The sequence below is a fragment of the Sipha flava genome, unplaced genomic scaffold (assembly GCF_003268045.1).
Source record: "Sipha flava isolate LNK unplaced genomic scaffold, YSA_version1 197_pilon_pilon, whole genome shotgun sequence".
NCBI classification, from domain to species: domain Eukaryota; kingdom Metazoa; phylum Arthropoda; class Insecta; order Hemiptera; family Aphididae; genus Sipha; species Sipha flava.
This window is the reverse complement of record NW_020272774.1, coordinates 352252-367310: the sequence shown is the minus strand read 5'-3', so window position 1 is coordinate 367310 and position 15059 is coordinate 352252. Positions and strand designations below refer to the sequence as shown.

The 15059-nt window shown below is 25.8% G+C and overlaps 1 protein-coding gene across 1 annotated transcript in view; it reads left to right on the top strand.

The window, feature by feature from the left end:
- The window catches only part of LOC112681797, a 170916-nt gene that overhangs the window by 7324 nt on the left and 148533 nt on the right, over positions 1-15059 (top strand). The window contains exons 7-21 of the mRNA XM_025552115.1: positions 40-87; positions 859-915; positions 1115-1159; positions 1367-1441; positions 6443-6457; positions 6576-6635; positions 7064-7120; positions 7619-7657; positions 10266-10322; positions 10705-10749; positions 10835-10891; positions 12524-12586; positions 13636-13680; positions 13894-13953; positions 14074-14124. Coding sequence (XP_025407900.1) covers positions 40-87; positions 859-915; positions 1115-1159; positions 1367-1441; positions 6443-6457; positions 6576-6635; positions 7064-7120; positions 7619-7657; positions 10266-10322; positions 10705-10749; positions 10835-10891; positions 12524-12586; positions 13636-13680; positions 13894-13953; positions 14074-14124 — 774 coding nt within the window. The remainder of the gene's footprint in view (positions 1-39; positions 88-858; positions 916-1114; positions 1160-1366; positions 1442-6442; positions 6458-6575; positions 6636-7063; positions 7121-7618; positions 7658-10265; positions 10323-10704; positions 10750-10834; positions 10892-12523; positions 12587-13635; positions 13681-13893; positions 13954-14073; positions 14125-15059) is intronic.

Sequence of the window (15059 nt, the reverse complement as noted above, 5' to 3'; positions counted from 1 at the left end):
GAAATAATATTAACTACTTACGATAATTTATAATGTTAGATCCGGCTACTCAAAATCTTACAGAATTATATTCACTTTATATTCGTAGTAAGTTATGATTTACTTATATAATATTATCGGATAATGGTAATTTGCGCCACAACTAGCACATGTGATTTGCACTATCAATAGTTAGTAAATGTACTTATTATAAAGAATTTATGTTAACACATATTTTATAATATAGATATATTGAGTTTTATATACATAAAAACATTATTTTGTTTCATCTAATATTTAAAATTATTTTTATTATTTTATAACAAATATATAAATGTTTAATTATATTATAAATGATAACACACTTCTTCAGCTTTGGTTCTAATAAACTTAATATAAAAAATTATAAAAAATTCTGATAGTTTTCAAAGTCTTCCCCTTTCCCGAACATATCGAAGAAAAATTCAAAAAACCACTCTGGTTTCATGCAAACATACCTTAAACATATATTGAGGTGACAATGACTTAAATCATTTGCATGCTGTGGTTTTTCCTTAAACTACTATTCTTATTTCTTATAGTATTCGAATGGGAATCCATCCAAGTATTTAAAGATTTTACACCCCATATTCCAATAATTTAAATTTAGATGAACATCAAATAGTAGGAGACGAAATAATATAGCCTCAAATCACTTAATAAAAAAAAATATGCATTTATAAACATTGTAACTTTAAATACACAAGCAATATATATGATTATTTAAATGTACATTGTAATAATAAATTTCAACTAAGGTGATATTTTTAAATGTATTGATTTTTATAATTATCTAAAAAATTAACGCTTAGCTCGTTCATAATTTTTTTTTTTTTTCAGTTTTTCCACAATTAAGTAATAGTTATGAAGAATATAGACAATACATGGGATTAATGTGTGAGTATTATCATTGTATACAATAATTATATTCAAATATATATGTGAGTATAACTTAGATTATTGTAAATGTGTTATAATTGATCCTAAAAAAATTAAATTGTTCAAAAAATATGCCAACCAATAATACAAGAATATTATACACATTTAATAGATATTATTATGAAAATTTAAGTACATTATTAACAATATATTTTAGGTATAAAACCAATGGACATAAATTATTTTAAGTCATACAAAAACTGTGAGTATATTTAAAATTAATAATTTGTTAGGGGTTTCTGTTTTATTCTTTATAGTTTTAAAAATATACCTACTGTATACCTATGTTACGAACTGTAAAATTCTGTTTTCCATAAAAATAAATTATTTTAAATATTGTAGAGCTACTAAAAATTAATAATATCAAACTATTTAGTATACATATGATAATTTAGTTACTATTTTTTAGATTTTCCCGAACACGATGAAAATGATTATCCAAAGTATCAAAATAGACTTAATATTCTTGGTACTCAAAATAAAGGTAAGGTATATAAGCATTTAATATCATATTTATTTATAAAACTATATTGAGTAGAATATATTATAAATTTAGCGATTTGAATTTTACAAAATTTTACTACAAATTTACTGTAATGCGTATTATACCTCCCCTCCCACCTGTGGCGGCGCAAACTTTTATAACTAGTGAGCCTCATTTTTTTTTTTTTTTTAGCACCCACTCACCAGACACCAAGACCAAACTATAAATAATGATCACAAAAGTTCTTAATACCTATTATACCTGTTGACTATTGAAACACGTTTACATTTCATCAACACTTAAATTATTTCCATAAGCATAGACCTATACAAGCTAAGAGGGGAGGAGGTCCTTGAATTAATAAGTTATAAACAAATAATTAAACACAATATCTTTTTTAATAAATAATAATATTATGAGATACAGTATATTTATATTCTATTCTAAAAATGTTATGGAAATAAACAGAGAATAAGGTTCATAAATATTTAAACTCCAATACTAAAAAAATGTTTATAATTACTCTATACCACAGTTACATATTATATAACTGTAGTCTATACATAATTACAAGAATTAATATTTGTATTTCTAAAATAGTTCTCAATACTTGTTTATTCAAACATAGTGATATTTACCATGTTATAACTTAGGTATCTTTTAAAAGTGAAAAAAATATAAAAAATTTCTTATATATTTTATAATCTTATAAATATATATAATGTAATATATATAATCTCATATATTTTTATTTAAATAATAATGCATTTGTCATCACTTTAGAAGTATTTCCAAGTGTATCAATGCTTCATCAATATTTAGTTGTATGTCTCGTTCCATTAAAAGTAACATAAAAAATAACTTTCCAATCTAGTTTGTGACATAGTTTAACCTCAATTTACTTTTTATTAATTTCATCTAAATATGAGAAAAATTTTTTTTATTAGAGAATAGTATATTTAGTAACTAAAAAGTTTATGTATAAACTTTTCTTTGAAAAACTTCTTTAAGCTGATGATGATGAAGGAATAGTTCCTAAAGCTTTATATGCTAATGCTGATTCTAAATTAAAATGGATTAATATATTTAGAATTTTTATTGCATTAATATTTTGTTTAATTCCGGTATCACCATCATCTGAATTAGATTCTGATTCTGTGTATCTAAATGTTTCTGCCTTCAATTTCATTAAATTTACTTTTAGAGTCAATATTGTTATAGAGTTTTAAGGAAGCTCCATGTTCAAAATCAATTTTTTCAGACTTTGACTTATCATAATATATTCATTCCTTAGTTTATCTATTTCTATTTTTTCCAGTCACAACAACACATTTACAAAAGAATCACTTCGGAAGTCATTTATATTCTTATTTTCAAATGACATTAATCTTTCAGATAATAATAATTATTTATCTTATAAAATTTATTGCTCCAAAAAACCTATTATTAATTGATGATATTATACTATCTAGTCCTTTATAATAGGTATTGATTTTTAATCTATAACAAAGAAAATACAAACTAAAATAGATAAAGCGTACAATTTTTCATAATTTATGCAAAATAACAACTAATTTTACTAGTTTATTTTTTTTTTATATTGCCTTTATTGGATACATTACAGCAATTTATAAATTACAGTATACAAAGTAAATATATAGATTTACCGATGAATAATATAAAGATGTTTAAGAAGATTTTAGGAAGTTAGTGATCAAGGAGGTAATGGGATTGAAGCGAGTATTAAGGGGAAGATTTAAGCCGGAAGTGGTATAATCAAATGAAGATAGAAATGAAAATAGGACTTATCTAAAAAGAAGAGAAGGTTAATTAAAAAGAATGTAGTTTAAATCACTAATAACTTCCTCGTAGACTCTAATACATAATCCGTAAAGACTAGTAAAGACCTGGGAAATTTGGACTGAATATAATGGTTAAACAAGGAGTTTACGAGCGTGTCTGGGAGACGAGGTAGTTCTTTGGGATTACTATCAAATTCTAGTCAAAGGTCAGAACGATAAATTAATGAAGAAAATGAAGAAAATTTATAAGCAATTGATACAAAAACAAGAAGAGTTTAAGGTGCATAAGTTCAAGAATGTTCAATAAAAAAAAATAATAAATTAAATAAAGAAATTAAACAAATAAATATTAATCTTCTTCTTAAGTCCATCTTCCAAAAGCTGAAGTTTGGTGACCCATCAGATGACGTTGTCAACAATCTCTTTCCAAAGCTCACGGTTTTCTGCCAGTCGTATGGCCTCTCCTAAGGGATAGCCAGTGATGGTTTTTATCTGGTCTATCCAACGCATTAATGTTCTTCCACGGCTTCTTTTCCCTTCTATTTTTTCTTCGATCATCAGCTTCTCCAGGTTCGATCCATCCCTTCTTATGATGTGGCCGAAGAACCTTAGGATTCTCTGCTTACACACAACTGCCAGTCTTGTTTCCACATTTAGCATGGCCAGAATTGAGAAGTTGGTCCTCCTTTCCATCCAAGAAATTCTCAACGTCCACCTGTATGCCCTCATCTCAAAGTCGTTTATACGCTTTACATCTTCTAATTTGAGAGTCCATGTTTCGGATCCATAGAGTATCACTGATAAGGTAAGTGCCTTAAGTAGTTGTAACTTGCTCTTCCTGGAGATATAACTGATCATAACGCTGTCTGTAGCTGCGCCCCCCGGAGATCCGATCGGGGCACTTACTCCGGTATTTAATTTAACTGCAGATAACATCATGATGGGTTTTCTTGGGAAGGGGTTAATCAGGTTAGTTTCCCGTTGCTTTCCCTGATCGCAGTAGCATACCTTATTTCCAAGAGATACTATTCAAGCGTAAATAGGTTATTTACGCTTGGTAATAGTAGCGCTGCTGCCCATTACTAGGTCCATTTTAGTTGTTCTTGCGACAGGCATAGACTACCGAGGGTATATTCTAATCCCCACCCACAAGGGAAAAAATTCTAAAAATGTAATTCTTAACCAATATTTTACCTGTCAAATACTGAACAATGAATTTCATAATTTACATTTTCATTAGCAAATTTCGGAACTTTTCTAACACGAATCTCTTTTAATGATTTCTTAGGTAATTTATGTTCTATTGCAAACTGCTTGACGTCTTCTAATAATTCATTAAATTTATCATCACTTCGTATTTTACCAACTCATTTTTAGTGATATCTATTAGATTCATTGCTTGTATAAAATCAATATTTATCGATTGCAAATAGCAAGATGCTTTTGTTGGGTTGGTAAATATGTATTTCACAAATTTTAATATTATTATAAAATTAAATGAAGAAATTATTGTCAAAAAATATGTAGCACCAGCAGCAGTAACTAGGTCTGTAGAATTTGTTAATATTTTTAAAGTTTTTTTTAATGCATTAAATTGATAACTTTAACTACACGATCATGTGATGTCCATTTGGTCTCTGAAAAATGTTTAATTTTTTGAATACGTTTATTTGCTTCAGAACCTAAGTTCAATTTCTGTTGGCACTCTTTAAAAACTGCTGCTCTTTTTCTAGCTCGCATAAAGATAACAAGTTCTTGTAAATTTCCAAAAAATACTTTGGTATCTATAGAAGAATCTAGAGTAGCCACAATAACGAGATTAAGAAGATGAACAAAACACCATACGTAAATTGCCTTTGGATTTTCTGATTGGACAAGGGTACGTACACCAGAGTATTCACTTTGCATGGATGCAACTCTATCGTAAGCTCGAGCAATTAAATTTATTTTCCAATTTATACCATACTTTTCCATTATACCACTAAACAACTCATATAACCCTCTTCCTGTCGTATCTGATGCAACTTCTAAGCTTAACAATCTTTCATTAATTTTTTCCTGGTAAACATATCGAACAACCAAACTAAATTGCTTAACATTTGAAACATCAGTTGTAATATGTATTATTATTGAAAAAATCCCAGCATCTTTAAGATCATTTAATATGATATTATGAACTTTTTCTCCAAGAATACTAAGAATTAAATTTTAAGTGTCATGTGATATGAATGTTCATCGATTTTTTTTTCTTTAGAATTAATTTTGTCGAAATGAACCATGAGTGATGGATTATTGTGAGCAAGTAGTATCAATAGTTCTAAAAAATTACCACGGTTTTGAGAACAAATCTTTTCATCATGATCTCTTATTGCAATATTTTGCCGAGCAATAAAGAGGAGAACTTCTATAACAGATCTTACGACTTCACGATTTTCGGTTATTTGTCGGTTACTACTACTATGGAGTTGTAAATAAATTCTCAAATTTTTGGTTACTAGACTTCGACTAATTTCAGATTGCATATGTTTAGGAGTACTTTTGTGATTTTCTACATTTCTTTTTTAATTTTGCCAATCTTTAGTACCATTTTCGGCTAAATTAAATTTATTAGCATTTGTAAAGCCAAAGAATTGGCTTTAAAAATATATCTATATCTATAATATAGATTCTCGCGGTGGTCGTGGTTCATCAACGAACTGTAGTAACACACATTATGGAGTTATTATATTACTCAAACAAATTATGTTATACTAAGTTTACCAACTTCAAAAAAATACCTTTGCGCCGCCACTGCCTTCCACTATATGTCTTTTTTCTTTTTTAATATTTTTTACATACATTTTATACATTTATATGCAAATATTAGAACGGTGATGAAGAAACATTTCCTCAACCTTCCACCCCTCACCACCGGTAAAACCGATGTTGGTAGTATGCATTTTTAGGACAAATCATTTTATACAACATTTAAAATAATTTGTATAAACAGGAGTAATGTTTATAAGTGTAACTCTATAATTTTTTATGATTTATACTTAACGATTCAAATTATATTTCAACCAATGCTCATATTTTTCTCAAAACATTCCTGAAAACTATTATTGTTCTCGTACATAAAATGACATGCTATTTAATTTAATTTATCGATTTTAAATATAATATTATTTCAATTTGTTATTCGTTATGGAAAACTATCAAGATACATCTGAATCAAGTACGTATTTTATGTGCAGATATACCTTTTTCTTTATTAAATTAAAACTTGTAGATTACAGATTTCTATTAGGACAAAAAAAATGAAAGCAAACATTTAAATATCATTGTGTATTTAGATTTTCTATTGATGGAGGAATTTTCAATGAAGGAAAACGAATTTAAAACATTTAAGTCCAGTAAGTCATTCTTCCAAAAATTTAAGTGATAAGTAGTAGAATTAATAATGTAGTGGTTTTGAGTGTGTGTGCAGTGCATTTTTTAATTAGTTAACTAGGCGACACAAATGCCGCCCAGTGAAAATTCCTTATAAAATGCACTGTATGTGTGTGTGTGAATGTTTTAGACAAGTCCGAAATCCACTTATTCAGTTATTTTTTTTATTAAATTACATTATATTTAAATAAAATCAGTTGATTTAAGTGAAATATTTTATTTATTTTTATTTAAAAATTAGATATAATAATATTAAAGTAATACTATTACTTTTACTTAATATTAAAATCTGAATTACTAGATGAGCTTAAATTGAAATAATAATTAGTATAATTTAAGCCCAAAATACAAATAAACTGTATCCAATTATTATATGTATATTTTTTTCAAGGACTTCCATCGGTACACGAACGGTATAAAAACTATGAACTCAGGAATCAAGATATTGGTATGATTAAAATGATTATTAACTCCTCGATTATTAACCTCAATTTTTTTTCTTTAATCAATAATATACATGTATAAGAAACGTTGCACTAAATTGAGAAAAGTTTATGTCAATCAAAATTATTTATCGAAACGTTCGTAAAATAATCTAAGAAAACATGAAAATTTTAAATTTTTATTTATAGCTACAAAAACTTTTGTTCAAATCGATCATAATTCAAACTTTATTGTTTTGTTTAATCAGTATCGTACAAATAATTCTAAAAATACAGATTTATAAAAACACTATGGCAAATCCAATATATTTTTTGTTTGTTTCCTTGGCTCAGAATCTAAAATAATTTCTGTTTTTTTTTCATCTTACTCGATATATTAAGAACTACCAAAAATAAAAAAATTAGTTCGTTACTATACATTTTTATGATATATTTAAATTAAAATAATAAAATACTGACTTGATTATTTATGTAAAATATGATAATATTTTTGGGTTGAATAGGTCCTTTATGCGAATTCGAATTCAATGATTTAAAATATCGTAAGTATAATAATATTATTCAAGGGAATTATAAAAAAAGTCATTAAAATGCTTTAAAAAACCAACCAGAGAAAAATATTAATAAGAAAACACCTCGACTAATATCGTCTAGACTAGGAGAAAGAAAAAAGCCAAACACTGCGAAAATGAGCAATTTACTGAAGTAACAATTTAGAAAAATAATAGACCTCGCTCTAAAAAACATATAGAAAGAGTCAAAAACAAACAAATAGAACCAGGATTTATAATAAAAACCCTGATAGCAAGACTTCAATAGAGATGAAGAAACATGCCTATGCAGAGATACTAAAAAGAAATCCAACATCCAAGATAATGATAATAAATACCATTAAAATAACAGGAGATATTTATATAAAACTAGTAGAATCAGGTACAAGAACGGCAATTATGCAAAGTAATCTGAATTTTGTGAATCAGAAAATATAACCACAGATATAAATATACAATGTTAACAGTAAACATACTGCAGAAGAATTAATTGATAATCTTATACATCGAAATTCAGAACTCAGAGATACCTCTAATGACCAATACAACGGCCTCATTAAAATATCACTTTTAGGACAACTATCATCAAAAAAGGTGTATCATACCTAAAAAGGCAACGTCTAATAAATGTAATGAATTCTGAATGATAATTTTTATGACACACGCAGCCAAAATCCTAATAAAAATAATATGCACCCGAATAGAGAACATAGTAGAAGAGTTAAGCGATGATTAATGTAGGTTCAGAAGGAACAAATATACTAGAGATGCAATCTTAAGCTTAAAAATATTGATAGAAAAACAAACAGATTTTTATACTACTATAAAAGTAATGAACAAAAAAGTGACAGCGATTATTAGGATAGATAGAGTATGATAGAGTAACTTTAAAACGGGGTTGTCCCTTTTTTTATTATCACGTCCCGTTGTCTCTACAAACTTCGAAAGAGACGCTTTTTATTCCATTTTAATCCAGTTACTCGTATTTCCATATTATTTATTGTATGATATATTAATGCATGCAAATAAAATATCTACTATGAAAAAAATATAAAACAGTTTTACTAATATATTTAAAATATGAAACCAAAGTTATAAATAACAGATAACAGGATTATTTAGGTTATTTTACTAAAAAAAGGTAAAGTAAAAAGAAAATAATCGTTTATAATATGAAAGAGATTTGGATTTTGACCCTCAAGATTTGTGTGCATATCAGTGAATGTACATAAATGAGGGTTTTTTTGGGGGAAGGGGAAAATAACAGCTGTCGGTATTTTTATTTTCTTAATTTGGTTACCCTGATGTAGACAAAGTTGTTCATTCTCGCCAATTCTATTTAATATCTATATCAAACAACCTATTAAAGCAATTAGAAAAAAAAGGTACAGAAAAAAAATATGCATAAAATTGGGTGACCAAATAATATTCTCCTTAAAATTCGATGACGAAATTGCACTACTAACAAATAATGAGCATGATTTGGAAAAAGCACTGGAAGAAATGTTGAAATGCTTCCAAAAATATCATTTTATTATTAACTGGCAAAACAATTTAAGTTAGGATGTGCCAAAAAGAAGAACGAATCTGTAGAATTAATATCCAGACAGGGAACAAGCTGCTTGAGCATGTAGAACATTGTAAATACCTAGGCAGTATAATAAACTAAGACGGAAGATGCATTATAGAAATAAGATCCAGAATAGCACAGGCAAAGGCAGTATTTATGAAAAATAAAAAAATTGTTATGCTCCAATTACATCAGTATTAAGATGAGAAAACGATTCGTAAAAGTATATGTATTGAGTGTGACACTCTATGGTTGTGAAACATGGATTTATATAAGACAGAACAATGAACACTCTAATTTTTCGAAATGTGGTGTTGGAGAAGGATGCTGAGAGTGAGTTGGATAGAACACTGTACCAACGAAAACATACTCAGTGAATTAAATGAACGAAGAAAGGAACTCAAAGCTATCAGAACAAGACAATGGAACATGATGGGTAATGTATTGAGACACAAAAATGAACTAACCCTTAGATTAATAAAATGGATAATTGAAGGTAAAAGGGACCGAAGATGTCCGAGAACTTTATTTGTCAAACAAAATATTTCTGAGGCTAGACTAACAAATTACACCGAACTGAAAAGTACCTAAGAACAGATAAAAGTGGAGAGCGAATATTCAATTGCAAAATCAACCTCAAGGATTGAATACCAAAAAGAGAAAGAATTTTTATTGAAATATTTAAATAATGTATTAAAATAAAATGTTTCCTTGAAGTAAAAATATGTATTATTAACAAAAAAAAGTCACTTGAATTCTGACTAAATTTGATAAATAATTTAGAGATAAAATATTCTAAATTAATACAAATTTTAATTGCAAGATGATTGCTCAATTACATTTAGAATTACTGTTGTTTGTTAAATAAAGTATCATAAAATGTTTGATATGCTTACAACCAAAATATTTGGAGGTAGGTAAAAAGACTCAATCATAGAAAAATCAAGTTGATGCACTACATAGACATTCAGAATTCAAAGTGTACCTATTTAAGATAATTTTATGTTTTTTTTTTTTATATTGTTTAAGAGTATTCAGTATCCTATGAAAATTACATAGAACACGAACAAAGGATGACCGATTCATGTAAGTTGTAAATAATTATACATATTGTGCTATATTTTTCAAATCACACTTCTAGTATATAAAAGATAAAAATGATTCAGATAGTGGATGAAACTTAAATTCTGTTTGTTTGATAAAATGGACCAATATATTTTGTTTTTATTAAATTATTCATTATTAATCAAAAAATCAACGACATAGACGAAGAATTTTTTTTTTCTAACTGACTAACTAATCAGTAGTTTTGATTAAGTCGATTTGATCAATATATTTTTACACTCTATACAATTATACATTTTAATGATTATTATGTAACATTGGTCAAAAAAATATATATTTTTGATTAAACATTTTCTTAGTTTCTTAGAAGGGTTGGCTAATTATAGATTTTTGTAATTTTTAGTTAGAAAACCACTATCTCTTGGGGTATTTTCTGAAGAAAAGTCTAGTATGTATTATTTTAGATTTCTATTAACTATTACCCTATTAAACTATTTTTTTAAGATGTTTGATTTATTGATTTTTGTTTTTAGTGCGAGTTCTACTCGGTGAAAATTATTCGGAACATTTTAAAAAAATAACACAAAAATGTAAGTTATTTGAAAGAATATTCAATTATGTGATTAATACATTTTTAATAATTAAATGTAGGGATAGACAAAATTGTTTGAACATTGATATTCGATGTATCGATACATCAATTTTCAAAATATCATGGTATTCGATGTATCGGTGAAAAACCATCGATGTTTAAAAACATCGAACATTTTTTTTTCCTCTAGAGCTGCCATCTGTTGCACATATTATCTATACAATGTACTATTTTTTTGATTGAATAATTAATTTAAGAATTAAAATACTAATATTTAACTTGAATTCTTTAACTTTTTATAAAAACATATTAAATACTTATAATCAAGTCTCGTAAGTTCATGTATTTGCATGTTTTCTTTGCTACATCGGAAAATATGCTAATATTATATATGCTATAATATGCTTAGTAAAATTCCGTTTCATAACAATGGTAATAAAAATCATGAGTTTGATAGAGCATGTTTTTACATGTTTTGTGTGTATTGGCATATTTGGCATATAGTTAATTTTTTTTTGAGTCATTAACACATATTATTTTATGTAAATTCAGCAAAATCGTTTTTTGTGAAAGTTAAAAAAAATTAGATCAAAAAATGTTTGAATTCATTCGTTTTATTTTTCTAAACTTGTTAATAAAATCTTAATATTTTATCAATATTTTTATTTTTTAATTTTTAAATTTTATAAGTTAAAAGCAGTAACATGAAAACAATATTATTGTTTACCATTACCACTCTTCTTTTATTGACGTGTCCATTGTATCTATCTATTTTCGTTACAACGTATATTCATTAATTATAATTTTAATAAAATGAAACCTAAAAAAAATATAACTTTTAAAAATATAAATAAAGATAATTCTTATTATTTTAAAAAATTCTTAAACGTTTTTTTTTTTTGTGCATAGTTCAGGATTTTTAATGCATATTTGATCAAATATTAGTGCATTATTGCATGCTTATTTACGCATTTTTTAGTGCATGAACTTACAAGCCCTGATTATAACTGTGTATACTGTATAACAATTTTTGTTTAAGTATTGCATACTAAAATTATACAAAAAATAAAAAATTTAAACTTTTCGAACATAAACATAGATGTTTAATCGATTAATTGGAAACAAATTATCGATGTTGAATCCGATCGACTCAAAACATTGATTTTTTTGCCCATCCCTAAATAAATTTATTAAAAACATTTTATTAAATTATCCATGAAATCATAATACATTAATAATAATAATAAAATGAAAAGATCAAATTTTCCATGTTCTATGACATGATTTTAGTTTCAATATTTAAAATAAACCGATATTTAAAAACCGATCATTATCTATAACAGGGTTCTCTAAAATTTTTCATTCGAAAGCCACATCAAATTTTAAAAGCTCTTAATGGGTCAAAATTATAATATAGCCGATAAAGGTGATAATTGACACGTGTGCGCGATACTGACTTTGGATATTACACATACTTTTAAATTACTTACCGTTCTTTTGGCGGCCGGTAAAAACTTTTTCGCGAGCCGGATTTGGCTAACGAGCCATAATTTGGAGACCCCTGATCTATAATATTAATATTACTCAGTATATTAATTAATATTATATATGATTTATAATTGTTTAACAGATGAAAGCTATATAGGAAAGTTAAACGATTCAAAACAAATTATTGAGCATATGAAATATTTGGGTAAAATATAATTTTGTATACAATTTATATAATATATAAAATGCTATTCAAGAGCTGGTTAGCTACCGAAAAATTCTTATAGATATATTGATTGTTCATGTATTACATACCTATGAATCATAGGCTATGATAATTACTTGAGATTATAATTATGAATATCAATTTATAATTAATAATAGTAAGATACGAGCAATAGCAACAAATAATAAAAATAATCTTGGAATAAATTAAATTTAGATTTATCACATTATACAATAATATGCGTTATAATAATAATGTAATACCCAATACATAATTGTTAACTTATTCATAAAATTTAAAAAATCATAAAAATTAACGGATCTAATTAAATTAGATTTTTAAACACCAATATATTTAAAAAATCCGACTAATAAAATGGCTATAATGGATTTTTTTCAAACTATAAAATTAAATTTTAAATTTTAAAATTTAAGTTTTAAAAATCAAAAAAATCTTTAAATGCATTTTTATTGTATTGCAGGACTTAAGTATTTATTAAAAAAAAAAAAATTAAAAATTAATAAACAGTACAAATTTATTGTATTTGTCGAATCATCCTGGAACATTCTATATTTATATAAATATATGTGTTTGTATACTTTATATTATTTAATAAAAATGTAGTAATTGCAATAGAAATATTCACATTTTTAACCTGTAGAATCTGAAGGAAACAAGGAACTTATTTATTTAGAAAAATATTTTTATAAGATATATTTTTATATTGTTTACTCTCCGATTTTAAAATCTTCATTAAAAACCTTACAAAGTATTCGCGGTTGCTTTATGATCATAAGATTAAACTTTTCATTCTTTTTTATAAATAATTATACTATAATGTATTCAATGCCATTAATTAGCAATTAATAGCATGTATACATTATTAGTGTTACACCTACCTGAAATATTTATGAATATAACGACCAATGATCACTGCTGAAACTATTTCATGTAAACATTTCCTAATGTTAAGATTTGTCTTGGGCTTCAATAAATTTATCGTTTATCGATAACCAAACATGTTACAGGTATTGAAACACTTGATGTAGACAATTTTATTGAACATAAATTGGGTTAGTAGTTTTAAATATATTATAATTAAGTATAATATTATAGTATAGGAAAGAAAATCCGTTAAATTAATATATTACTTTTGTCTTACTGTTCATAAACTGTACATTTTTGTATAAACTTTATCTTTAGTAATTCAGAGTATTGGGCTGTTCACTTTATAATAATTAAATAATAAAATATTAAAAATAAATGCACATTTATTTTGGTTTTAGCTTATCCATACAACTATGGGACGTTCGAGAAATTTTGTTCACTTATGATTTCTCATAATTGTAAGTTGTAGTTTGTTAAAAAAAATGTACCTAAACTTTGTCAATAATTTATAGCAACATATTATTGGACATAATATTGGTCTTGTTTTACAAAAAAATTTAAAATTTTGATTTTTTCAGGGAAAGGAACACCAGCCATAACTGAAATATGGTTCACAAGAATGAAGATCTGTAAGTCAAATTGATAATAATTTTTTATTACATTTTTATGTATTTAATTTGACATTTTTGGTGTTACAAGTTATTACATTTAAGTGATTTTATATTTTTCATTGGTATGGGTTTTACTTTAAATAGAAAAAACTACAGGGGTATCTTATCCTATCGATTACCAATAGTATCTCATCATCGATGTATTATGTTTGCGATACAAGTATAAAAATATTAGTCATTTTTTATATTTTGAATTCGTTATACAATAGATAAAAATCTGAATGCCTATGTTACGAGTAAATTTTGAAAATGAATAGTTTACATATTACTCGGGTAAGATACACCTTATTCATATGAATAGTATAATGTGTAAATTATCTAGTATGCTATGGATAAGGTATGAAGTAAAAAAAAAATTAAGTCATATTAATTAAAACAAAAAAAATGATTAAGTAAATTATATATTTTTAAGTTATTATTTTATATGTAAAAATTTAAATATAGTTATTTTATGGAACTTTTCAGATTAGGGTGGCATTTTGAGTTAAAAAATATTTACGTTTACTCGTACAGTTATTCGTTAAACAGTTATTTTTACGCATACATTTTTTAAAACTTTGACCATCGAAAAGTGATTGAGCATTAGTTATTTCACACAAATACTTTTTTGTTGCCGACACTTATAAAATATTAATTATTTTAATACAATTTTATTTCGTATTTTATCAATATTATATACAGTTGATATTTTGTCATATTTTATTTAATAAAAAAACTTTGTCCACTCAAAGGTAGATAATGTGCGTATTACCTGATTAATGTATCTAAAAAATAGACGTTTTGTGATTTCAGTGACGTTGTCACTGGCGCAATTAGGTACTCGAGGGCCCTAAAGTCATATTTAAAATGGGGTTCCCTAAGTAAAAATATTAATGATCTGTAAAAAACTCAAA